Source organism: Pan troglodytes, chromosome 16 (assembly GCF_028858775.2).
Source record: "Pan troglodytes isolate AG18354 chromosome 16, NHGRI_mPanTro3-v2.0_pri, whole genome shotgun sequence".
Lineage (NCBI taxonomy): Eukaryota > Metazoa > Chordata > Mammalia > Primates > Hominidae > Pan > Pan troglodytes.
In genome coordinates this window covers 33,203,521-33,231,428 of record NC_072414.2, presented here as the reverse complement: position 1 = coordinate 33,231,428, position 27,908 = coordinate 33,203,521, and the positions used below count along the sequence as shown (strand labels likewise).

The 27,908-nt window shown below is 42.8% G+C and overlaps 1 protein-coding gene across 1 annotated transcript in view; it reads right to left on the bottom strand.

The window, feature by feature from the left end:
- Positions 1-27,908, bottom strand: part of CHP1 (calcineurin like EF-hand protein 1) — a 45,668-nt gene that overhangs the window by 15,781 nt on the left and 1,979 nt on the right. The window contains exons 2-3 of the mRNA XM_523056.8: positions 17,294-17,366; positions 4,073-4,153 (exon numbers count right to left, since the gene is read on the bottom strand). Of these exons, the coding sequence (XP_523056.2) occupies positions 4,073-4,153; positions 17,294-17,366 (154 nt within the window). The remainder of the gene's footprint in view (positions 1-4,072; positions 4,154-17,293; positions 17,367-27,908) is intronic.

Here is a 27,908-nt window from a genome sequence, read left to right as displayed (position 1 = left end):
GCATGGTGGCTCACGCTTATACTGCCAGTTATTTGGGAGGCTGAGGTGGGAGAATCACTTGAACACACAGGAGGCAGAGGTTGCGTGAGCCGAGACTGCGCCACTGCACTCCAGCCCAGGTGATGGTGCAAGACTCCCTCATATATATATGAATGCATTTTCTTCTAGTAACTTTTCTATGCTTTTCAGATAACTGTATTAGTATCCTGCCTTTTTTTAACTTTTAAGCATTTCTCCAATCAATATAAATACTTTGAAACATTTAAAACATATGCATAATTCTGTGGACACATCATGATTTTATTATTCCCTCATAATTGGATAATTTTTCTCTAAATAATCTTTTAGGCCAGGCACAGTGGCTCACGTCTATAATCCCAGCACTTCAAGAGGCCAAGGTGGGCGGATCACCTGAGGTCAGGAGTTCAAGACCAGCCTGGCCAACATGGTGAAACCCCGTCTCTACTAAAAATACAAAAATTAGCTGGGCCTGGTGGTGCATGCCTGTAATCCCAGCTACTTGAGAGCCTGAGGCAGGAGAATCACTTGAACCCCAAAGATGGAGGGTGCAATGAGTCGAGACTGCACCACTGCACTCCAGCCTGGGTGACAGAGGGAGACTCCATCTCAAAAAAAAAAAAAAAAAAGTTTTGAAAGACCTCTTGTGTATAAAGCCTTTTTGGTACTTAAGCTTGGAGAAAATCTTTTCATTGTGCCACAGGCTAATCAATAACCCTGTAAGAAATAATTCTCAAAACTTGAATGAAGAATGTTCTTTAATATTAAAAAAGAATGCCCCATGTGACATAATATAATTTATTTATCTAAGGCAGATGGCCTGGTTCCTGTGGTTACCTAAAAAAAAAAAAAAAACCCCAGTCTTTCTGTGCCCCACTGAATAGCTGAGGTATGTAGGGTCTCTTCTGTGCTCTATAGACATGCAGTTCATAGCCCTTCTAAAGGCAGAGTTCAAAGGCTAGCCTGTGAGCTATCTGTACTCAAAAGAATGACCTTGGCTGGGCGCAGTGGCTCACGCCCATAATCCCAGCACTCTGGGAGGCCGGGGCGGGTGGATCACCTGAGGTCAAGAGTTCAAAACCAGCCTGGCCAATGTGGTGAAACCTTAGCCAGGCGTGGTGGCGTGAGCCTGTAGTCCCAGCTACTTGGGGAGGCTGAGGCAGGAGAATCACTTGAACCCAGGAGGCAGAGGTTGCGGTGAGCCAAGATCACAACACTGCATGCCAGCCTGGGCGACAGAGGGAGACTCCGTCTCAAAAAAACAAAAAACAAAACACAAAACAAAAGAATGACCTTTTAGTTCTTCGATGTATCTATACTGCTAATGGACCAGTATCTGGTCAAAAATGTCAGATCTGAGGAATCAAGTAATGTGGAGTAAAGTTTAAATCATATGCTAGAAAAAACACATTAATGATTATTGCTAGCATAAAGTTTCTGGGTAAAAGGGAATTGAATAGCCATAGTCCACTTTCAAATCTCATTCTTTAAATTAAAAAAAAAAAAAAAAAAAAAAAAAAAAAAAAGCCCCAATGTGCATATGCCTAGGGAAGAAAGAAAAACCCGGAAGCCAAATATATCTATCTGATTAGAGCAAGAAGCAGAGTCGCAGCTTGCTAAGAGCTAAGCAGTGCAGCCCAGTAGAGCCCTCCACTTCCTCATATGCACTCTGTCCCATTTCCTTAGCAGTAGATTGGTGGACAGAATGACAGGTGATATTGTAGTCACAGCAAATGTAGTTTAGTCTTACAAAACAACTTCCCACAAGCTGCTTTTTCAAGTAATCAATGGTGACTAAGGAATTCTGAAAAAAAGTTGGCAAAGTGACTCTCCTGGGTTTACTTTTCATTGCAAAAGGTTTGGATACAAAGCATAGCTGTGAAAGTTATCTCTGGATAGGGTTCAATGCTTTACAGGGGTAAAAGAGGAATTAGAAAAAAGGAAGAATTCAGCATAAAAACCACACCTGAAACAAACAGGGCAGTTCAAGGAGAGAGAAAGGAAAAAATGAAAGAGGGCATAAGATTCCTCATAGTCAACGTGATTTGATTCCCGTCTTTACATGAACTAACTGCCCGACCTAATTCCCCCGCTTCTGACTTTCACTCACATTTCCTGAATGCCCAACCCTCTCAACTAGCAAATTCCTTTGCTCTCAATTTAGAGTTCTAAAATTTCCTCTCCAGGCATTTTATCTGACAGTGTCCTCATTGATAGTCTCATTATTAAAAACTGGCACCCATATAATATTTTGAAGTCCTGTGGGTCATAGACTATCCATATAAACCAGGAATAGATTGTTTAGGAAATTACTTAAAACAAGCTTATATGTAAGTTTTATTGTTGAAAAGGTACCTAATCAAATCAGTAAATATTTACTCACTACTGTGAAGGCAGTGTATTAGGTAGTAAAGCATATCAAAAGACTAGTTTCATGTTAGAAAAACCCACATTAAGAACAATCTACTTGACAAAGTGTATGTGGTGAGAACTATGTTTATTCAATATCACAAAAGTAAAATAAAGGCTGGAGAAATGTTCCAGATTAAAGGAGGCTAAAGAGACATGACAACTGACCCAGACTAGATCCTGTACTGGAGGCAGGGAAGTGCTATAAAACAGATTATTGGATGACAAAATTGGAATATGAATATAAATTAGAATAAACTGGATAATATGTTAATAAAACAGAGTAATAGATTAGATAAGAGGATTGTATCAATGTTAAGTTTACTGAAGTAGATACCTATACTATGGATATGTAAAAGAATGTCCCTATTCTTAGCAAACACACACTGGTGCATTCAGAGGTAAAGGGTCATTTCTAGTTCAGAAATACAATTATGTGAACACACATACACAAAAAAATTACATAAGTATGTGTATATACATACATGTATATATGTGTATGTATGTATGTACGTACATGTAGGCATGTATGTGTGTATGTATAAACACACACACATAGAGTATGTGTAGGTAGAGAGAGGGAAAAGAGAGAGGGAAAAAGTGTCTGCAAGAGAGGGTATGTAGAGTAAGCACGGGTATACAAGCTGCGCTGTTCAATACTGCAGTCACTTGTCACATCTGGTTATGTGCACTGAAAACATGGTCAGTCTGACTTGATATGTGTTTAAGTGTAAATTACACACTGGATTTCAAAGACTTATTATGAAAAAATGTAGGCTGGGCATGGTGGCTCACGCCAGTAATCCCAGCACTTTGGGAGGCTGAGGCAGGCGGATCACCTGAGGTCAGGAGCTCAAGACCAGCCTGGCCAACATGGTGAAACCTTGTCTCTACTAAAAATATAAAAATTAGCTGGGTATGGTGGCATGTGACTGTAATCCCAACTATCTCAGAGGCTGAGGCAGGAGAATCGCTTGGACCTGGGAGGCAGAGGTTGCAGTGAGCCGAGATGGCACCACTGTACTCCAGCCTGAGCGACCAAGCAAGACTCTGTCTCAAAACAAACAAACAAACAAAAAAAGGGTCTCAGTTATTTTTAATATTGATTATATATTGAAATAATATTTTAAATATATTAAATAAAATATATATTACCAAAGTTAACTTATTTTTACTTTTTAAATGTGGTTACTAGAAAATGTAAAATTACGTATGTGGCTTGCATTATATTTTTATTGGCTACTACTAAGAGAGAGAGCACACAAATGAGGCAAAATGTTAACAATATAACAGTAGATGCATCAGGGCAATAAATATACAAGTATTCTCCAAATTACTTTTAACTTTTGCAACTTTTTTGTAAATTTGAAATTATTTCCAAATAAACATTTTTTAAAAGTCTAGTTTTACATCAATGATAAGCATAAGAATTTTGAAGACAGGCTCATATATCTATTTGAAGTTTAAAACACACAGGAGGGTAGAACAGAAGAGATATTCTAGAAATGACAAAATTAGAATTGCTCAATATAATCAGGGGGTATCACAGTCTGAGATGGCACAACCAATATCATTATTCCAGATCAGCAAATAATTTAGGTTGTGATAGCCTCAGGAAGGAAGTCCAACAACTGTACTGACTCACCCCTCTGGAAAGAAGGCATTAATGATCCGGTCCCCCAGTGGGTTGATGGCAAGTTCTGGAATCCTCTGGAAATCTTCCCGGCTGCCAAGAGAATCACCTTGAGTTAGATAGAGATCATTGCCCTTAGCATGAACTCCTTAAGTCAGGAGGTAACAGGGTGTAACCTAGCAAGAATATTACCTCCTGGAATTTACTTCTGTGGCAAATTATACCAAATAACTGCAAAGAATAGCACTTTAATAGCTGCCAAGTGTTTCTTGCACCAACTCAGAAGTGGAAGGAGCCAGATTTGATTGTGCCACATTCCAGTGAATTTAGCACACAGGTTACGTCAATAAGCCAACTGATGGACAAATACTAAGCTGTCCCTTAGTAAATGATTTCTTGAACATTAGCATTGCGTACCTAGTTATTAAGTTTGGAAAGTGAACAGCAAATGGAAAGTATCAAATACTGCAGAACTTGAATATGGGGACAAACACTTAGAGGGGTCTCCATATCCTTGTTAAGATTTTTAGGCACTTACAAAATGCAAGGAATTCTTAGGTGCTATTTACATGCAAGGAAAGAATGTGACAACCAATTGATTTCCTTGTTCTGACTCTGGCTTTTTCTCCATTTCCATGTTCTGTGGACTAGGGCTACAGAAGTATTTAACCCTCAAACATGACAAGAGCAGTCATCCTCACATGACTTAGGCGAGGTTATACCAAAGCGAATATTGTCAGTTACCATTCATCGCATATATATCATGTGCTGCTCTGTTTACATACATTATTCTCATTTCTTCACACCAATGTTTTATGTATACCCTTTTAGAGCTGAGGAAATTGAGAGTCAGGAAGATAAAGTAACTTGCCCAAAGCCACACTACTCCTAAGTAGCAGAACTGTGATTTAAATCTAAGTCTGTAAGTCAAAGTATGTGTTCTTTTTCTAAAAACCATATTTCTTTCCTATATTGAACTTTTTTTTGAGACAGAGTCTTGCTCAGTCGCCCAGGCTGGAATGCAATGGCATGGTCTTGGCTCACTGCCACGTCCACTTCCCAGGTTCAAGCGATTCTCCGGCCTCAGCCTCCCAAGTAGCTGGGATTAAAGGCACCCTCCACCACGCCTGGCTAGTTTTTTGTACATTTAGTAGAGACGGAGTTTCACCATGTTGGCCAGGCTAGTCTTGAACTCCTGACCTCAGGTGATCTGCCGGCCTCGGCCTCCCAAAGTGTTGGGTGGGATTACAGGAGTGAGCCACGGTGCCCAGCCCTAATATTGAACGTTTTGAATGAAAGTTACTCTCCCCCAAATTCTTTTTTTTTATTTTTTTGAGATGGAGTTTCGCTCCCAGGCTGGAGTGTAGTGGCTTGATCTCTGGGTTCACTGCAACCTCCTCCTCCCGGGTTCAAGCGATTCTACTGCTTCAGTCTCCCAAGTATCTAGCATTACAAGTGGGTGCTACCATGCCCGGCCAATTTTTGTATTTTTAGTAGAGGTGGGGTTTCACCACGTTGGCCAGGCTGGTCTTGAACTCCTGACCTCAGGTGATCCACCCACCTCAGCCTCCCAAAGTCCTGGGATTACAGGCGTGAGCCACCGCACCCAGTCCCCCAATTTTTCAATAAGTATTTTTTAAAAACTTTCCTTGGTTGGTTCCTGGGCCAAGAATACAAAGCTGTCTACAACTTATCTGTGCTGTAGTCTTCAAAAATATCAATGTCATGGAGGACAAAGAAAAGCAGAGGATTGTTCCAGATCAAGGGGGGGCTAAAGAGACATACAACAAAACCCAACACATGATCCCGGACTAGGAAAAAAACTGCTATAAGGACGTTATTGGATAATATGTGAAAATGAAGCATGGACCATATAAAATATGGAATATTACATAATGGTACTGTTTCAAAATGTAACTTTCTTGATTTTGATCTGAGAATGTCCTTTCTATAGTAAATAAACAGTGAAGTATGTGACAAAATGTTAACAATTGGTGAATCTGGGTATCAGAATAAAAGTTATCTTGTATTGTTCTTGTAACTTCAAGTTTAAAATTATTTCCAGATAAAAAGTTAAAAAAAAGATTATAAACTAGATTTTACTCCTGCCTTCAAGAAGTTTACTTACAGACAGATAAAATGTATACCTCCACCCTCTTTGCAACATATGCTAGCAAAGACGGAAGATAATAAAATACTCCCACTGTACCCAGGAGACTTCACGCTCTTTTCCTCTTGTGGTTTAACGTTTACGTGGTGCTTAATTAACTCAGCAAGCTCTTCTCCACCACATTTGGTGACACAGGTAGAAACTGACCTAGTGGACTGAACACAAAGCTCTGGAACAATCATCCTGGATTCTAGTCCTTCTTGACCATTTAGTGTAATAATTTTATATCAATGCATGAACCAGAAGAAGTCATTCATAAGATAACTGGATTGCTTAAGATGATGAAAGAGAAAATTACCGAGGTCCTGATTATTTAATTCAACAAACATGTACTAAGCTTTTATTACATAATTTGTTCTGTAATACAAAGTCTACACTATCATCAAAATGTAGCTCCTCTTGTCTGACAGAGGTCAAGAAACAATAACTACTCACTTTTAAATTAAGACTAAGGCTGATTTGAATTGCATGGCTACATACCTCAGTTTAATGTCTAACAAGCTTAAGAAACTTTAGCTGAGAAAAGGCAGTTTAAATACCAAGACTAGTATCAAGTGGTGATGCACAACCTAGCCTGAACTTCAGTCTCAATAAGGAGGTGTACACTTGGCCTTCCGATGGACCTGTCCTTTGATACTTTCTAACTCTACTCTTAGAATTTAGATTGTATATATAATGTAGTTCCAGTCACCCAGATCAAGGAGAGTATTGCTAAAAGTATTAAAGTTAAAAAGAAAGAGGGCTGGGTATGGCAGCTCAGCCTATAATCCCAGCACTTTTGGAGGCCAAGGTGGAAGAACTGCTTGAGGCTAGGAGTTCAAGACCAGCCTGGGCAACAGAGCAAGACCACATCTCTAAAAAGTTAAAAAAAAAAAAAAAATTAGCCAGGCATGGTGGCACGTGCCTGTAGTCCCAGCTACTTGGGAAGCTGAAGCGGGAGGATTGTTTGAGCCTAGAAGGTCAAGGCTGCAAGGAGCCATGGTAACATCACTGCCCTCTAGCCTGGGTGACAGAGTGAGACCCTGTTTCAAAACAGAAAAAACAAAACAAACAGAAAGAGTATAAAAAATAATTTGTCAGCCGGGCGCAGTGGCTCACGCCTGTAATCCCAGCACTTTGGGAGGCCGAGGCAGGAGGATCATGAGGTCAAGAGATGAAGACCAACCTGGCTAACATGGTGAAACCCCGTCTCTACTAAAAAAACAAAAAATTAGCTAGGCGTGGTGACGGGCACCTGTAGTCCCAGCTACTCGGGAGACTGAGGCAGGAGAATGGCGTGATCCTGGGAGGCGGAGCTTGCAGTGAGCCGAGATCGCGCCACTGTACTCCAGCCTGGATGACAGAGCAAGACTCCGTCTCAAAATAAATAAATAAATAAATAAATAAATAAATAAATAAATAAATACTTTGTCAACTGTTAAATAAATAATATACGAACAAATTATTATTACTGGTTGCTTTATAGTAGAATGTAGATCTGGGCAGTTTCTCTAAAACTTAGATTCTCAAATTTACCCATCAACATAAACCTAATAGAAAAAAATAAATACTCCAAAGTGGCCTAAACACCACAAGCGTAAGATCCATCCGAAGGCCGGGCACAGTGGCTCACGCCTGTAATCCCAGCACTTTGGGAGGCTGAGGCAGGTGGATCACGAGGTCAAGAGATCAAGACCATCCTGGCTAACATGGTGAAACCCCGTCTCTACTAAAAATACAAAAATTAGCTGGGCATGGTGGCGCGAGCCTGTAGTCCCAGCTACTCTGGAGGCTGAGAAAGGAGAATCACTTGAACCTGGGAGGTGGAGGTTGCAGTGAGCCAAGATTGCGCCACTGCACTCCAGCCTGGTGACAGAGTGAGACTCCATCTCAAAAAAAAAAAAAACAAAAACCATGTGAAATACAGATTTGTGTGGATTCACTGAAAAGCATACCAACATTATGTTCTGCCTCATGGTATACCTAGGAAAACCTTCCTTGAAGATTTTTTTAGAAAAAGACAGTATCACTGGTAGTAGTCAATTCTGAGAACAGAGCCATGTACGATGGCATTCTTTGTGGCCAAGAAATTTCCAATGGGGAGTGGTTTTCCAAACATTCAAGGGCACAGGGATGCTTAGAAAAACCAGGGTTTTTAGACTGTTAGTAACCAGACATGCCATCCCTCTATACTGCTCACCTTCACTGTGCAAGTCCCTTCTCTTACAGAGAGATTCAGCCTCACAGGTAACTTCTATCTCAAGCACCCACAGGTTGTTGCTTTAGTTGACTTGTACATAATGAGGAGATTAAAATCTGTTAATAGGACATACCCACTGGAACACACATTCAATTAGAAAACACAGCTTTCCAGGCCGGGCGTGGTGGCTCACTCCTGTAATTCCAGCACTTTGGGAGGCCGAGGTGGGTGGATCATGAGGTCAGGAGTTCGACACGAGCCTGGCCAAGATGGTAAAACCCCATCTCTACTAAAAATACAAAAATCAGACGGGCGTGGTGGCGGGTGCCTGTAATCCCAGCTACTTGGGAGGCTGAGGCAGAGAACTGCTTGAACCCGGGAGGCGGAGGTTGCAGTCAGCCAAGATTGCACCACTCCAGCCTGGGCAACAGAGCGAGACTCTGTCTCAAAAAAAAAAAGAAAAGAAAATACAGCTTTCCATTTTAAGTAGTATGAGAGGTTAAGCATATGGTACAACATATTTATTAACATTGAAATGACAAAAATTTCCATTAGCTAAAGCACTTAATCAGTATTTTTAAATTAAATGGATAAGATGGCCAGGCGTGGTGGTTCACGCCTATAATCCCAGCACTTTGGGAGGCCAAGGTGGGCGGATCACCTGAGGTCAGGAGTTTGAGACCAGCCTGACCAATATGGAGAAACCCTGTCGTTATTAAAAATACAAAATAAGCCGGGCATAGTGGCATGTGCCTGTAATCCCAACCCAGGAGTCCGAGACCAGCCTGGGCAACATAGGGAAACCCTGTCTCTAATTAAAAAAAAAAAAAAAAAAAAGGCAGCTGGCAGCGATCCCCAGCCTCTTTGGGACCAGGGACCAGTTTTATGGAAAATAATTTTTCTCCTGGGGGTAGACGGGATAGTTTCAGGATGACACTGTTCAACCTCAGATCAGCAGGTATTAGATTCTCATAAGGAGCACTCAGTCTAGATCCCTCACATGGGCAGTTCACAATAGGGTTTCTGTTCCTATGAGAATCTAGTGCCGCCACTGATCTGACGGGAGGCGGTGCTCAGGTGATAATGCTCACTTGCATTCTGTTCACCTCCTGCTGTGTAGCCCGGTTCCTAACTGGCCACAGACTGGTACTGGTCTGCAACCCAGAGGTTGGGGACCCCAGGGGTCCTAAAGTGGTCTTTTGCAGGTCAGGTTAAGGTAAGAGCCTGTCAGTATCTGAACACAAAGATGGTTTCTCTTCTTTAAATATTCTTTGTTCTGATGTAATCTATGGAGTTACAAGGCAGGATAATGATTACCCTTTGGGGAGGGGAGCAGGTAAAGACAAAAGGAGCATAAGGGAAGCTTCTGGGTATTGGTAATAATCAGTTTCTTCATCTGGAGGCTGGATAGTCTTCCCTTGGTGAAAATTTATCATGCCCAATGCTTTTGATTTGTGCACTTTTCTGTATGTTATACTTCAATAAAGTTTGCTTTAAAAACATCCTCTGGGCCAGGCACAGTGGCTCACACCTGTATTCCTAGCACTTTGGGAGGCTGAGGTGGGTGGGTCACAAGGTCAAGAGATCGAGACCATCCTGGCCAACATGGTGAAACCCGTCTCTACTAAAAATAAAAAAATTCACTGGGCGTGGTAGTGCACGCCTATAATTGCAGCTACTCTGGAGGCTGAGGCAGGAGAATCACTTGAACCCGGAAGCGGTGAACTTGGCTGCAGTGAGCCGAGATTGTGCCTCTGCACTCCAGCCTGGTGACAGAGCGAGACTCTGTCTCAAAAAAAAAAAAAAAAGAAAGAAAGAAAGTCTTAAATATCTCCTCTTGATATTCTGAAATTTCATCTACATATATCTTATTGTGAAGTATTCTTTATTATTCATTGTTCAGCATTAGGTGAACCTTCTTAGACTAAAAATGGGCCCTTTAGCTGGGAAGTTTGCTTCTGTTCCTTTTTTTTTTTTTTTGGTAAGAAACCTCACCTGGATTTTGTTCCTATTTTAAAAATTATTTCTTCTCCTCCTCTTTATTATTTATTTATTTATTTATTTATTTATTTATTTATTTTTGAGATGGAATTTCACTCTTACTGCCCAGGCTGGAGTGCAATGGCACGATCTTGGCTCACTGCAACCTCCGCCTCCCGGGTTCAAGCGATTCTCCTGCCTCGGCCTCCCAAAGTGCTGGGATTACAGGCATGAGCCACTGCGCCTGGCCTAAGCTGCCTTTTTAGAAAAAACAATTTCTATGGCAATGGTAGAAATATCTTACCCAAAATAATGGCATCTGAAGAAAGTAAGGTTTATAAGGTTACAGTGTATATTTATATTCCGTGAAATATCAATCTGAAGAGATGGTCCATGTAAAATGCAGACAGGGAAATTGCAAATCAATTTGGCAAACACTTCTCCCTTGAATGTTCCCAATTCACCCAAGTAAATTAAAGATGTGGTGAAATCTAGTAATTAGGTAGCCTATTTAACCTTGTTGACCAAGGTTTTCACAAATTTTAGTCAATAACTTTTTGCTTTTTTTTTTTTTTTTAACATAACACCTATTGATAGACCAAGGAATGACTGTTCTATAAAGCATACTTCGGAGTGAGTCTCTGAAAGCACTCTGAAGAAGCTCCATTCTAACCAAAGCCTTTCACAGTTCTGCCTTATGTTCCACTGGAGCTGATCACTACAAAGGAATGCAGAATGCCCCAGACTGTACACTGTAGCCTCTCACTCTGTAGAATTTGGCTTCAGGCCCAGACATGGAGCACCTTGGAAGAGGAAAGTAAAAAAAAAAAAAAAAAAAAAAAAAAAAAAAAAAAAATTGTTGAAGGGAAAATCTTTCTCCTAATAACTACAACTGCCTTCTTAAGGTGAAGGCGAGGCCGGGCGCAGTGGCTTACGCCTGTAATCTCAGCACTTTGGGAGGCCAGGGCAGGTGGATCACAAGGTCAGGAGATCAAGACCATCCTGGCTAACACAGTGAAACCCCGTCTCTACTAAAAATACAAAAAATTAGCTGGGTGTGGTGGCGGGCACCTGTAGTCCCAGCGACTCGGTTGGCTGAGGCATGAGAATGGCATGAACCCGGGAGACGGAGGTTGCAGTGAGCCGAGATCGCGCCACTGCACTCCAGCCTGGACGACAGAGCGAGACTCCACCTCAAAAAAAAAAGAAGGTGAAGACCGGGCATGGTGGCACACATCTGTAGTCCCAGCACTTTGGGAGACTGAGGCAGGCGGATGGTTTGAGTTCAGGAGTTCGAGACCAGTCATGGGGAACATGGCGAGACCTCCTCTCTACAAAAAATACAAAAGTTAGCCAGGCAGAGTGACACGTGCCTGTAGTCCCAGCTACTCAGGAGGCTGAGGTGGGAGGCTACAGTGAGCCGTGATGGTGCCACTGCAATCCAGCCTGGGCAATAGAGTCAGACCCTGTCTCAAAAACAAAAACCAAAAAAAGAAGGTGGAAGCTGTTCCAGGTAACAAAAGATTGGAAGCCACTTGTATTCGGATGAGCACTCTGATGGGTCCTGGAAACATCAAGACAGGCCTTAAGCTGAGTTTGGCAACAAAGAATGGAGAGAACTGGATCACTCTACTAGAGAAGAGTTCCCAGTTAGGCCAACTCATTTCTAAGGCTAGAGGGGGTAGAAGAGGAGAGGGTTGAGAGAAGGGGAAGACAATTTAATCAGATGGCCACAGGCTAAGAAGATAATTGTCAGGAGGCACAGCCAGAGTGAAATCCCAGTAGTGGGTGGGTCTGACAAAACGATTTACATAAAATGTATTACTCGTTTACTATGTGGCACATTATGTGGTACGATTGGCTAATTTCTTCTAGGTATTCAAGGTAGCTTGGTGCTTCTCTCATTTATTTTTATTTTTTGTAGAGACGGGGTTTCATTATGTTGCTCAGGCTGGTCTTGGGACTCCTGGCCTCAAGGAATCCCCTCACCTCAGCCTCCCAAAGTGCTGGGATTACAGGCATGAGTCTCCTCGCCCAACCTTTCTTATATTTCAATCCACACCATGATAGAGATCAAAGAACAGGTTTAAGACCTAGAGCTTTCAGGCCAGGTACAGTGGCTTATGCCTATAATCCCAGTACTTTGGGAGGCCATGGCGGGAGGACTGATGGAGCCCAGGAGTTTGAGACCAGCATGGGCAACAAGGTGAGACTGTGTCTCCACAAAAACTGAAAATAAAATAAAAATAACAGGAGAAGCACCAAGCTAACTTGAATACCTAGAAGAAACTATTCCATTGTACCACATAATGTGTGCTTTTTTGCTTTTTTGCTAAAAGTAAAAAGAAAAAAAAATTAGCCAGGCATAGTGATGCATGCCTGTAGTCCTAGCTACTTGGGCAGCTGAGGTGGGAGAACTGTCTGAGCCCAGGAGGTTGAGGTTGCAGTGAGCTGTGATGGTGCCATTACACTCCAGCCTAGGAGACAGAGTGCGACCCTGTCTCTTACAAAAAAAAAAAAATATTGCCAGCATGGAGAACAGTGTCTGGCACATCATAGATAGTCAGTAAATACCTACCAAATGAGTGAGCTAGTCTGCTGGTTTTCCACAGGCTGTGAAATGGTAACTTACAGATTGAGCAAATCTTACTTAGATATTTATTTATTTATTTTATTTTTTTATTTTTTTATTTGAGACAGAGTCTTGCTCTGTCGCCCAGGCTGGAGTGTGGTGGTGTGATCTCGGCTCACTGCAAGCTCTGCCTCCCGGGTTCACACCATTCTCCTGCCTCAGCCTCCTGAGTAGCTGGGACTACAGGTACCCACCACCACTCCCAGCTAATTTTTTGTATTTTTAGTAGAGACGGGGTTTCACTGTGTTAGCCAGGTTGGTCTTCTCTTGACCCCATGATCTGCCTGCCTCGGCCTCCCAAAGTGCTGGGATTACAGGCGTGAACCACCGCGCCCGGCCCTATTTATTTATTTATTTTAAGATGGAGTCTTGCTCTGCTGCCCAGGCTGGAGTGCAGTGGCACGATCTCGGCTCACTGCAACCTCCACCTCCCGGGTTCAAGCGATTCTCCTGCCTCAGCCTCCCAAGTAGCTGGGATTACAGGCGTGCGCCACCACACCTGGTTAATTTTTGTATTTTTAGTAGAGATGGGGTTTCACCATGTTGGCCAGCCTGGTCTCGAACTCCTGACCTCAGCTGATCCACCCATCTCGGCCTCCCAAAGTGCTGGGATTACAAGAGTGAGCCACCACAACCGGCCAGAATTTTTTTTTTTTTTTAAAGACAGGATCTCACTGTGTTGCCCAGGGTGCAGGGCAGTGCTGCAATCTTGGTTCACTACAACCTCCGCCTCCTGGGTTCAAGCAATTTTCCTGCCTCAACCTCCCAAGTACCTGGAATTACAGGCATGCGCCACCACACCCAGCTAATTTTTGTATTTTTCGTAAAGATGGTGTTTCACCATGTCGGCCAGGCTGATTTCAAACTCCCGGCCTCAAGTGATCCACCTGCCTTGGCCTCCCAAAGTGCTGGATTACAGCCAGGTGTAAGCCACTGCGCTTGGCCCTTACTTAGATTTTAAGGAGCAGGCTACACTGACGCCTGGAAAGTTTTCAACATTTTTTTTTTTTTTTTTTGAGACGGAGTCTCGCTCTGTAGCCCATGGTCTCGACCTCCTGACCTTGTGATCCGCCCATCTCAGCCTCCCAAAGTGCTGGGATTACAGGTGTGAGCCACCACACCCGGGCTTTTTTTAAATTTTTTGAGATGGAGTCTAGCTGTGTCTCCCAGGCTGGAGTGCAGTAGCGTGATCTCGCCTCCCAGGTTCAAGTGATTCTCCTACCTCAGCCTCTCGAGTAGCTGGGACTACAGGCGCCTGCCACCACACCCGGCTAATTTTTTGTATTTTTAATAGAGACGGGGTTTCACTGCGTTAGCCAGGCAGGTGCATCACGAGGTCAGGAGATCGAGACCATGGGCTACAGAGCGAGACTCTCTCTCAAAAAAAAAAAAAAAAAAAAAGCTAATTTTGGCCAGGCACGGTGGCTCGCACCTTTAATCCCAGCACTTTGGGAGGCCAAGGCAGGTGGATCACGAGGTCAGGAGTTTGAGACCAGCCTGGCCAAGATGGTGAAACCCCGTTTCTACTAAAAATACAGAAATTAGCAGGGCGTGGTGTCATGCGCCTGTAATCCTAGCTACTCAGGAAGCTGAGGCAGGAGAATCATTTGAACCCGGGAGGCGGAGGTTGCAGTGAGCCGAGATCACACCATTGCACTCCAGCCTGGCCAACAAGAGTGAAACTCCATCTTAAAAAAAAAAGAAACAGCTCATTTAAAAAAAAACTTTTCGATTATTTTCCAGCACACAGCAAACATGATAAAAACACACACATTTAGAAACCACCCACTTTCTACAAAGAAGAAAAGAACTCAGAATATAAATTTTAAGTCTTTACTGTGTGGTTAAGTCTGAATTTATGAGGCAAGTATAAACTCAAAGGAATTTTTAAGTATTGGAGCTAAAATTACAAATAGGGATTTCTAGTCTAGTTATTTTTCAAGTGTAAATTCACATAGTTTTAATAGTGTCTTCAACGAATGGTGCTGGTACAACTGGATATCCACATGCAAAGAAAAATGATGTTGGACTCTTCTCTGACACCATATACAAAACCAACTCAAAATAAATCAAAAGACCTTAATATAAGAACTAAAACCATAAAGCCCTTACAAGAAGATATAGGATAAGTCTTTGGGACACTGGATTTGGCAATGGTTTCTTATATATGATACCAAAAGCACAAGCACTGAAAGAAATATTAAAGAAACTGGACTTCATCAAAATTAAAAACTTTTGTGCTTTAAAGAACACTACAAAGAGAGTGAAAAGACAACTCATATGACCCACAATTCCACTCCTAGGTATATGTCCAAGAGAAATTAAAACATATGTGCGCCCAAAAATGTTTAAAGCAACACTATTTGCAATACTCAAAAGGTGTAAACTCAAATGTTTACTAACTGCTGAATGGATACACAAATGTGGCATATCCATACGACGGACTATTTATTCAGCCATAAAAAGGAATGAAGTACTGGTATATGCTACATCATGGACGAACCTTAAAAACATCATGTTAAGTAGAAGAAGTCAGTTTGTTTGTTTGTTTGAGACAAAGTCTCTCTCCGTCGCCCAGGCTGGAATACAGCAGCACAATCTGGGCTCACTGCAACCTCCACCTCCCAAGTTCAAGCAATTCTCCTGCCTCAGCCTCCTGAGTAGCTTGGATTACAGGCGCCCACCACCACGCCAGGCTAATTTTTGTATTTGTAATAGAGACGGGGTTTCCCCATGTTGGCCAGCCTGGTCTCGAACTCCTGACCTCAGGTGATCCGCCCGCCTTGGCCTCCCAAAGTGCTAGAATTACAGGCATCAGCCACCGTGTCCAGCCAGAAGAAGTCAGTTATGAGAAGGCCATATAATTCCATTTATATGAATTGTCCAGAGAGAAAAAGAAGGTAGATTTATGGTTGCCAGGGGATGAGAGAAGGGGGAAATACGTATGCTTAATAGGTATGCTTAACCCCATGCTTAATGAGTATGGGGTTTCCATTTGGGGTGATGATTACGTCCAAAGGCTTAGCAACTGTATTCCTTCCCCCTTTATGCTACATCCAACACCTGTGCTAGAAACTTTCTAAAGAAGTCCTAAGCTCCTTCATGCCAGCCAAAAGGAAGGGCAACAGCTTCATTACATGCCAATCAAAGATGAAGAACCACAGCATAAGAAAGGTTGCTACTGAGAGTTAGTGTGGGAGATAATGGTAAAGAATATTTCATTTGATTATGGTAAGACAATTACAAACATAAAACAATATAGCATTATATCACTCTGATATCATATACTTACCCAGACCAGAGTTTCTCAATTTTGGCACTACCGACATCTAGACCAGAATAATTATTTGTCATGGGGGCTGTCCTGTGCACTGTAGGATGTTTAGCAGCATCTCTGGCCACAACCCACTAGGCACTAGTAGCATTCTCCAGTCATGGCAATTAAAAATGTTTCCAGACATTTTGCCCCAGGTGGCAAAATGGCCCTCAGATGAGAACCACTGCTCCAGACTAACATACTGAACATTTTGTCCAACATTAATATACATAAAGTGATGTACCTCAGGGTTATGGGTTGGTAAATAAGAGAAGACAAAACAACCTAGACCACCTGGGATTGCTATGGGTCAACTTCCTAAAAGCCAATGTTTGGGAAAGGATTATGGGAAAATGTAAGCAGAGAGAGCTGAAATTTTAAAAACACATTCCTAGAATCGGAACAATGGCCACCTAAATTAAGGGGAGTTGGAATAAAGCAACACACATCTGTTAATGCATTTAATTGTCATAGTTCCGCTGTTTTTTTTTTTTTTTTTAGATGGAGTCTTGCTCTGTTGCCGAGGCTGGAGTGCAGTGGCGTGATCTTCGCTCACTGCGACCTCTGCCTCCCGGGTTCAAGCAATTCTCCTACCTCAGCCTCCTGAGTAGCTGGGATTACAGGCGCCCACCACCACACTGAGCTAATTTTTGTATTTTTAGTAGAGACAGGGTTTCACCATGTTGGTCAGGCTGGTCTCGACCTCCTGGCCTCATGATCCACCCGCCTTGACCTCCCAAAGTGCTGGGATTAAGGCGTGAGCCACCGCGCCCAGCCTGTTCTGCTGATTTAATTCTCTTGTGGATCAATGATGCTCAAAGACCAGTAGAGAAATGGTCCTTGCTATCTGCATGCTGGATGTCTATCATGTCTACCCTAGGGATAAAGGCAGCTATTCAGACACTGCCAGAGGGTTTCTAGTTTCTGTGAGGAAAATAAAGAAAAACACTGCCTACCTGAGAGTCCCATTCTCTCCTTTGTCCAGGCTGGTGAACCGGCTGTAGAGGCGAGTGATTTGACTGTGGGAAACTAAAGAGCACAAAATTAGTCCCAGCTCGGGGGAAGTAGCCCTCATTCACACTGAACCCACCCCTCGCTGTCAAATGCTTCAAAATTCAGTAGGACTGGGATGTCGAAACTCTTATCTCTAGAATGTTAAAGCAGAAAGTTTAAAAGCTAAAGAATGAAAGGAGTTAGAGAATAAACTAAATCAAGGGCAATCAAAATTCAATCCCAGGAATGAAGTCTAGGCTTAATTAAGACTGTGATGAATATTAGATGGTTAAGATTTAACAAAACAAAGGCAAATTTTGTCCTGTCCTGTCCTGTCCTATCCCATCCTATTTTACTGAGACAAAGTTTTGCTCTTGTCACCCAGGCTGGAGTGCAGTGGCACGATCTCACTCACTGCCACCTCTGCCTCCCGGGTTCAAGCAACTCTCCTGCCTCAGCCTCCCGAGTAGCTGGGATTACAGGCTTCCGCCACCACACCCAGCTAATTTTTTGTATTTTTAGTAGAGACGGGGTTTCGCCATGTTGGCTAGGCTGGTCTTGAACTCCTGACCTCAGGTGATCCACTCGCCTCAGCCTCCCAAACTGCTGGGATTATAGGTGTGAGCCACCATGCCCAGCCCAAATTTAGTTTAAAAGGAAGCTGTGAAACTTTGAAGTTTCAATGCCCTGACTTAGAGGCTAAGAAAATGTATGTTTTTACTGTATTTATTTTTTTACTTTTTTCTTTTTTTCTGAGATGGGGTTTCACTCTCGTTGCCCAGGCTGGAGTGCAATGGCACAATCTTGGCTCACTGCAACCTCCGCCTCTCGTGTTCAAGCGATTCTCCTGCCTCAGCCTCTCAAGTAGCTGGGATTACAGGCGCCCACCACCATGCCCAGCTAATTTTGTATTTTTAGTAGAGACAGGGTTTTGCCATGTTGACCAGGATGGTCTTGAACTCCTGACCTCAGATGATCCACCTGCCTCAGCCTCCCAAAGTGCTGGGATTACAGGCATGAGCCACCATGCCCGGCCTATTTTGCTTATTTTTTAAATTTTATTTTATTTTATTTTTGGGGGACAGAGTCTCAACTTTGTCGCCCAGGCTGGAGTGCAGTGGTACAATCTCAGCTCACTGTAACCTCCACCTCCTGGGTTCAAGCGATTCTCGTGCCTCAGTCTCCCAAGTAGCTGGGATTACAGGCATGAGCCACAGTTCCAGCTAAAAATGCATGTTTTGATTGAAAAAATATCCATGATCAGTTTGCTATTTCAGGCTGTACTGCTAGGTAGGTGTACGGCTAGGTAGGTGATGTGTACGGCTAGGTAGGTGTTGGGTGTACAATGTTTGATTGGGGTACATCAAACAGATTCTATTTTAAAACTCTGGTTTACTCCTACACCAAGCATTAAAGGCTTTATCTTTTCCCTTGGAAAACATAAAGATCAACCTCTTTTCTGTGATGGCATGAGCTTCACTGAGTTCCCGGGAAGGGAACTGGCTCCAAGGAAGCAAATTAGGCAAACTCGTAAAATGGTCATGCTATCATCAGATGACATGTACCAGAAAGCTATTTTGTTCCTCATTTTGGATTTAGTCCATAAACTCAAGATACAAGTTGACAATTAAAATGAGGCAATAATGGCAGGTACATAATAATACTAAAAACTCAAAAAGGCCTTTCTGGGAAATAGTTTAGTCTCCTGATAGATTGGAAGTAAGAGAGGGGAAACAAACAGAGGAGAAAAGACAACAGCCAAAAAGGGTGTGACAAGTGTGGACTTTGTCCGAGGCTGTACCTTCAGAGGTTTAAAGGGGTGGCCAAAGTCATTCAGATAAGGTGTCCTCCTCCCTCAGCTCATGAAACAAAAATGTACTTGTAGTGTTGGGAACAATGGGACAAAGTGAACAGGGACAAGCAGGTAGTGAGTGGCCCAGAGCTGGGATAAGAGGACACACTATGTGTGGCTGTGAATTCTTCAGCATCAGGTTTCGCCCTCGAAGCTGGGCTCTGTTCTGTCCTAGCGCTCTAAAGTGATCACTGAGCAGAGAAGGCAAAAGCATTTCCATCGGGGCAGAGCCAGCAGGGATCCAGCCACTAAGGAGACAGTTGTGGACTGTTTTGCCAGCCAGACAGGTATAAATGGCTCACTGTAAAGTGTACACACTTGTGAGGGTTAGGCAGACAGATTCTGATTCCATTCCTAGCACCACGGCTTACCAGAGAGAGGTAAGTGAATGGGATTGTAGAGCGAACTCACCAGTCAATGAAAGGAAAATGCTTGGCAAAGTGCCTGGCACATGGCAAGCACTCCAGATTAGCTATTATCAGCATCATGCTTACATCCTGAGCCTGAAGGCACAAGTATTACTGCTGCACTAATTACTCTCCATTTCCCTCCTGACTTTGCCAGTTACAACCGTTTTCTTTAAGAACTTGACCAGTCTATCCCAGTTCTGGCCTCAGGCCTCAAAGGCTACTCTCGTACTAAAGTTCCCTTTAGTTTAACAAAAATAAGTCAGTTAAAGAATTACTAAGTTTCAGGCTGGGCGCAGTGGCTCACACCTGTAATCTCAGCACTTTGGGAGGCCAAGGCAGGCGGATGCCGAGGAAGAGAGATCGAGACCATCCTGGCCAACATGGCGAAACCTCGTCTCTACTAAAAATACAAAAATCTGCTGGGTGTGGTGGCGTGTGCCTCTAGTCCCAGCTACTTGGGAAGCTGAGGCAGGAGAATCACTTGAACCAGGGAGGCGAAGGTTGCAGTGAGCGGAGATCACGTCACTGCGCTCCAGACTGGTGACAGAACAAGACTCCGTTTCAAAAAAAAAAAAAGAATTACTAAGTTTCCCAAAGGATTTTTTGAAAAAAACAAAATTTGTTCACAATCCCAACACTGCCATTTTCATTTCTTCATATATTTTTTTTTTTTTTTTTTTTTTTGAGATAGAGTTTCACTCTTCTTGCCCAGGCTGGAGCGCAATGGCACAATCTTGGCTCACCACAACCTCCGCCTTCTGGGTTCACGTGATTCTCCAGCCTCAGCCTCCCAAGTAGCTGGAATTATAGGCATGCGCCACCACACCCAGCTAATTTTGTATTTTTAGTAGAGACGGGGTTTCTCCATGTTGGTCAGGCTGGTCTTGAACTCCCAACCTCGGGTGATCCACTCACCTCGGCCTCCCAAAGTGCTGGGATTACAGGCATGAGCCACCGCGCGCAGCTCTTCATATATCATCTAATATCAGTTACTCGTGTACTTTACAAAGTTGTAATAGCTTGCTTTTCATTTAGTAATTCATACTTTTTCTATATTGCTTTGGAGTCCTTCTTTATCCAATTTATATAATTTTAAAATTGGTAGAAATGTTATCTAATCCGACCCCTTCAATGAACAAATGAGAGCCAGGCATGATGGCTGGCGCCTATAATCCCAGCACTTCCAGAGGCAGAAGCAGGACAATGATTTGAGGCCAGGAGTTCAAGACCAGGCTGGGGAACAAAATAAAAATAAAAATAAAAAATAAAATTATTTTAAACCAAAAACATCCACAAATGAGCCATTAAACATCTTTCTAATCTATATCATCTAAAATAACTGGGCACTGAGGCTGGGCGTGGTGGCTCACACCTGTAATCCCAGCTGTAATCCCAGCACTTTGGGAGGCCGAGGCGGGCGGATCACGAGGTCAGGAGATTGAGACCATCCTGGCTAACACGGTGAAACCCTGTCTCTACTACAAATACAAAAAATTAGACGGGCGTGGTGGTGGGCACCTGTAGTCCCAGCTACTCGGGAGGCTGGGGCAGGAGAATGGTTTGAACCTGGGAGACGGAGCTTGCAGTGAGCCGAGATTGCGCCACTGCACTCCAGCCTGGGTGACAGAGAGGAGACTCTGTCTCAAAAAAATAAATAAATAAAAAAACAAATAAAATAACTGGGCACTGAAACCTCCTATAGTATGTTAAGACCAGTTTATGGCTGCTTAAATTCAAAATGTAGCAAGGCCTGGTGGCTCAAGCCTGCAATACCAGCACTTTGGGGGGCTGAGGGCGGGCAGATCACCTGAGGCCAAGAGTTCAAGACCAGCCTGGCCAACATGGTAAAACTCTGTCTCTACTAAAAATACAAAAATTAGCCAGGTGTGGTGGTATAATCCCAGCTACTTGGGAGGCTGAGGCAGGAGAATCGCTTGATCCTGGGAGGTGGAGGTTGCAGTGAGCTGAAATCTCACCACTGCACTCCAGCCTGGGCGACAGAGTGAGACTCTGCCTCAAAACAAAACAAAACAAAACAAAACAAACGATAACAAAAAATAATGTACTAATATGTTAAAAATAAATAATGTAAATAAGTAGCCAAAACATTAAAAAAAAAAAACTATCTTCCAGGACGAACTGGGTTATATGGGAGTCAGTGGAGAAACATACAACCAAATGTCAACTTTTAATATTAATCAATATGGTCATATCTAAACTTATCTCCAAAATTTTAGAACAAATTTTAGAACCATAACGATATGGTTACAAGTAATTTTGTTAACAAAAAGAAGGAGAGAAGGCTTTAATTTAGGTACTAAATTCACTGTGACAAAGAATATAAAGCAATCTCAGAACAATCCCAATCTACCTATAAAGGAGCTACACCATCCATGTGTAGAAAGGTACTGGAACTGGTGTGAATGAAGGCAGATCATGTTTCCAGTGAAGTATTTTCCCCAGAAGGCTCTAAGCTAGTCAGATAGGTGCCCAAAACCTGCACAATTCTTGGTAACCCAAAGGAAATAACAGGAGTTGACAGTTACTCTCAGAGAAGGCCGTGCATATAAACGTGTCTTTTTTTTTTTTTTGAGATGGAGGCTTGCTTTGTCACCCAGGATGGAGTGCAGTGGCACGATCTTGGCTCACTGCAAACTCTGCCTCCCAGGTTCAGGCCATTCTCCTGCCTCAGCCTCCTGAGTAGCTGCGACTACAGGTACCTGCCACCATGCCTGGCTAATTTTTTTTTTTTTTTTTTGTATTTTTAGTAGAGACCGGGTTTCACTGTGTTAGCCAGGATGATCTCGATCTCCTGACCTCGTGATCCACCTGCCTCAGCCGCCCTAAAGTGCTGGGATTACAGGCATGAGCCACCGTGCCCTGCTATAAACATGTCTCGAATGAAGCTGTATTTTTTCTCCACTGGTATGGGTATATAATCATTTTAAATTGTTAAAAGATTATTTAAAAGACCGTGTTTGGCTGAGGGCAGTGGCTCATGCCTGTAATCCTAGCACTTTGGGAGGCTAAAGTGGGAGGATCCCTTGACGAAAGGCCAGTTCAAAACTAGCCTGGGCAACAAAGCAAGACTTCATCTCTACAATCAATCAATCAATCATTAGCTGGGCATCGTGGTGCATTCCTGTACGCTGAGCTACTTAGGAGGCAGAGGCAGAAGGACTGTTTCAGCCCAGGAGTTCAAGGTTGTAGTGAGCTATGATCACACCCCTCCACTCCAACCTGGGTGACAGAGTGAGACCCTGTCTCAAAAAAAAAACACACGCCAAAAAAACAAAAAAAGACCCTGTTAACCTTGCTGAAATCTTTCTATCATCACTGCATTGTGCAAAGAGGAGGAAGGCATTTCACAGAAGTGCGAAGCAGAAGTGGCAGAGGAAAGAATAAAAACAAAAAGGGAGTAAGAAAAAGTTATTTTGGAGGGCCAGGCATGGTGGCTCATGCCTGTAATCCCAGCACTTTTGGGAGGTGGGTGGATTACGAGGTCAAGAGATCAAGACCATCCTGGCCAACATGGGGAAACCCCATCTCTACTAAAAATACAAAAATTAGCCGGGCATGGTGGCACGCGCCTATAGTCCCAGCTACTCGGGAGGCTGAGGCGGGAGAATCCCTTGAACCCGGGAGGCGGGATTGCACCACTGCACTCCAGCCTGGTGACAGAACGAGACTCCATCTCAAAAAAAAAGAAAAGAAAAAGTTATTTTGTCCTTGCCTTTATTCCAAATCTTAATGCAGAAGAACAGACTGATAACCTATGTAAAGATTACAAGTACAGCTAAAGGTAGCTCTAGATAAAGGAAAGTTGAAGCCTGCGCTTCCCGGAACAGACTACACCTTAACATTCCCCCTGACATGAAGACTTCAAGCCCTGGACTAGTCTCTTAGGGATTAAGAGAGATTTTAAAACATTATATAAAACAAACAAAATCTATCTTCTTATAATTGGAGAAATTTGAATAGGAAGTGAATGATAGATAATATTAAGGTGGCTCACGTCTATAATCCTAGCCCTTTGGGAGGCTGAGGCGGGCAGATCATCTGAGGTTAGGAGTTCGAGACCAGCCTGGCCAACATGGTGAAACCTCGTATCTACTAAAAATAAAAACAATTAGCCAGGCGTGGTGGCACATGCCTGTAATCCCAGCTACTTGGGAGGCTGAGGCAGGAGAATCATTTGAAGCCAGGAGGTGGAGGTTGCAGTGAGCTGAGATCGCGCCACTGCACTCCAGCCTGGGCGACAAAAGTGAAACTCCATCTCAATTAAAAAAAAAAAAAGAAAAAGAAAAAAAGGGGCCGGGTGTGGTGGCTCACGCCTGTAATCCCAGCACTTTGGGAGGCTGAAGTGGGTGGATCACCTGAGGTCCGGAGTTCGAGACCAGCCTGGCCAACGTGGCAAAACCCCATCTCTACTAAAAATACAAAAAATTAGCCAGGCCTGGTGGCAGGCACCTGTAATCCCAGCTACTTGGGAAGCTGAGGCAAGAGAATGGCTTGAACCCAGGAGGCAGAGGTTGCAGTGAGCTGAGATCAAGTCACTGCACTCCAGCCTGGGCAACAAGAGCAAGGCTCTGTCTCAAAAAAAAAAAAAAAGATAGTATTAAGAAGTATTATCAACTTTCTTAGGTGTGATAATAGTATTGTTGTTACGTAAAAACCATCCCAATACTTAAGGGATACATGCAGAAGTATGAAGGGGTAAAGAGTTCCAATACCTGCAACTTTCAAATGGTTTGTCCAGAAATTTACAAAAATAAAGCTTATATCTTCGCAGCTGCTGCTGGGGTCAATTATCTTCTGAATGAATAAACCTCCAACTACTCTATGGTCTGGACCACCATCCCCTCCTTGCCCCCGCAAAAAAGTTCCTGGCCAGTGGCTCACCTCTGTAATCACAGCACTTTGGGGGACTGGGATGAGCGGACCACCTGAACTCAGGAGTTCAAGACCAGCCTGGGCAACATGGTGAAACCCTATCTCTACAAAAAATTAAAAAATTAGCCAGGCGTGGTGGCATGTGCCTGTAGTCCCAGCTACTCAGGAGGCTGAGCTGGGAGGATTGCTTGAGCCTAGGAGCTTGAGGCTGCAGTGAGCCGTGATCATGCCATTGCACTCCAGCCTGGATGACAGAGCAAGACCCTGTCTGAAAAAATAAATAAATAAAAATTAAAAATCAGGTAGTTGCCAGGCACAGTGGCTCACATCTATAATCCCAGTACTTTGAAAGGCTGGGGTGGAAGGATCATTTGAGGCCAGGAGTTTGAGGCTGCAATGAGCTATGATTGCACCACTGCACTCCAGCCTGGGCAACAGAGTGAGACCCTGTCTCAAAAAAAAAAAAAAAGTTCTTAGGGTCTCTTTCCCACAATGCCCTCTCTAATTGACAAATAGTTGCTTCTTACTCCTTTATGGCAACAAATGAGAATAAAACTTTGCACTATAACTCAAAAAGTACAGAGCTTTACAAATCACTTAACCCAAAACCAGTTAAAGGTGTTAGTTATCCGTGCATTTCCATTTCAATAGGAGGCAGAAGACAGCCCGGTTTTCTGAAGTGACAGAACCTTCAGGTTGGTGAGGGCTGTGAAGGGTCCTACATTTGGAGGCACGAGAAACCTGAAGTTGAATTTCTACTTACATTCTAGCCATGAAATTGTTCTCAAGCAATTGCCTTTGCCAGGCTTGTACTCTGTTAGAACTCTATCATTACTACACTCTTTCAAACAAACAAAACCTTACCAACCTGTGCAACTTACTTCCTAAACCTGTTCAACACCCTTCCCGTACCACATGACATATACCAAAAGGTAGAGACTAAAAATAATCTGCATTCATTACTACTTGAATGGCATGAATTGTTTATCAAGGTATTTTTGTGGTTGTTGTTTGTTTTTGTTTTTTTTTTGAGACAGGGTCTGTTTCTCCCAGGCCAGAGTGCAGTGGCACGAACATGGCTCACTGCAGCCTTGACCTCCCGCCTAAGCAATCCTCCCACCTCAGCCTCCTGAGTAGCTGGGACTGCAGGCATGCTTCACCATGTCCAGCTAATTTTTTTTAAATTTATTTTTTTGTAGAGATGGGGTTTCCCTATGTTGCCCAGGCTGGTCTTGAACTCCTGGGCTCAAGCGATCTGCCACCTTGGCCTCCCAAAGTGCTGGAACTACAGGTGTGAGCCACTGCGCCTGGCCTCATAAAGTTTTAAGTAATTCACAGCCAGCTTATTGCTCCAATTAAGTGAATTAAGGGTGATGATTACAGAAACTCCTAAGACATTTGTGGCTTTATCCCCAATTACACCTTTTTTTCAAATAAGCTTTATGAAAATGCAGAAGTCTGAAAGAAGGTAGTAGAACAAAGATAATTTAGCAAATATGCCAATAGAAAGCATTTTTTAGACAATTCCTGTTAAAACATCATAACAGTTTCATAAACTGTTAAAAACTCCTTTAAAAATTTTATTTCCTTATAATTGGCAAAACATCTGTACTTAATTCCTAATCAACTGTCCACTACAAAAAGAAGTATAAAATGCTGTCACCTCCCCAATGATATAGCCCTACACATAGTTTTTATAACTAGTACATGCAAATGGTATTTTCCCAGTAAGACGATTGTTAACTATGGTTCAAAATAATAACACTCACATGAAGTTTATTATACCAGACACTATTCTAAGTAGTTTACATAATTCATCTCATTTAATTGTCGTAAGAATCCTATAAAGTAGGCACTATTATTATTCTAATTTTACAGATGATGAAACTGAGGCTCACAGGTAATTCTTATCCAGAATTACTTTTCCAAACACTTACTGTTATTCATTAAATATCAAATACCAGCTAATCTAGTCATGTAGAAATTCTAATCTTTTTAAATTTGCAAAAAATATGGTTAAATATAATTATCAAATTCCAATGCACAGCTTTTGCACTGAATATAAAGTTAGTATTCCTCAATTATGTTACATTTTGTACTGGCAAAGGAAGTAGTAAAATGTCTTATAATTGTTCTTAAAGTGCTTCTGATAGATAGTTTTCCAAATTCTTCATAGAAGAAAAGGCAGATGAAAATGGGACAAATTCCACCTCTCTACCCACTCCAGATATCCGTTTTTATTCTTCAAAATCTTTTGCATCATACCAAATTACTCCTTGAAAAAACAACTCTGGGCCTGGCGCAGTGGCTCACACCTGTAATCCCCGCGCTTTGGGAGGCTGAAGTGGCCTAAGAATCACTTGAGGCCAGGAGTTTATGACCAGCCTCGACAAAATAACAAGACTCCATCTCTACAAAAGATAAAAATAAAAATCAGCTAAGCATGGTGGTATGCGCCTGTAGTCCTAGCTACTTGGGACGCTGAAGCGGGAGGATGGCTTAAGCCCAGGAGTTCAAGGCTTGCAGTGAGCTATGCTCAAGCCACTGCAGTCCAGCCTGGGAGACAGAGCAAAGACCCTGTCTCTAAAAGAAAAAGAAAAAGAAAAAACAACTCTGACGATGGACACTATTTGGATAAACTGATGGTTCCCAGGGCAGAGGAATGACTTTGTAGCAGGCTTAGTGGGGGATCTCTCCTGGAAGTCACCCAAAATGCCCTAGGTTAATCTATCCAAATCTACTCCACCCATGTATCAAGGCCCAATTCCTGTCCTCCATGAGGACAGCCCACAAGGACTCTCTCTCTTCCCTGATTTCTGAAGGTGGATGACACACAATTCTCAGCTTTCTTATGTCATGATGCTAATCATAACTCTCTTGGGCTTATCTCCTCATCCAGGTTGTGGGTGTTTTTTGTCACCATCTGCTCTGAGTACCTAGCACAGTACTGAACAGACACTGTAAAAATTCAGTAAGCGCTTGTTTCACTAAGCATTCTGGCTCAATACATACATTTGCACTGGTTGTGGAGAGAATCTCCCTCACAAGTGACTCACTCTTTGGCAATGGGGAAAACAGCTTTTCCATGAGCACTTAGTTGTTTGTCCACAAGCCACATGGTAAAAATATCCCATCCAGGCCATTTCCATTTGGTCAAATGTATATAAACCAGAATGGGATTACTGATCCCTTCATTCTGAAGCAAAAATGGCTTTTTGCATCTTCACTATGGTTTACACTTTCTCATTATGTGACTCTGTATTTATTTCTCTTTGATTCTGCTTATTTCTCCATGTGACTCTTTAACACAAATACTTTAATTCGGTGTCACCCTAGACCTAAAGTAGTTCTAATTACAAATGTGGCCAGAAGTTATGGCCACAAAATGTAATAAAATGCTTGCTGAATCCAAACTGCTTGCGT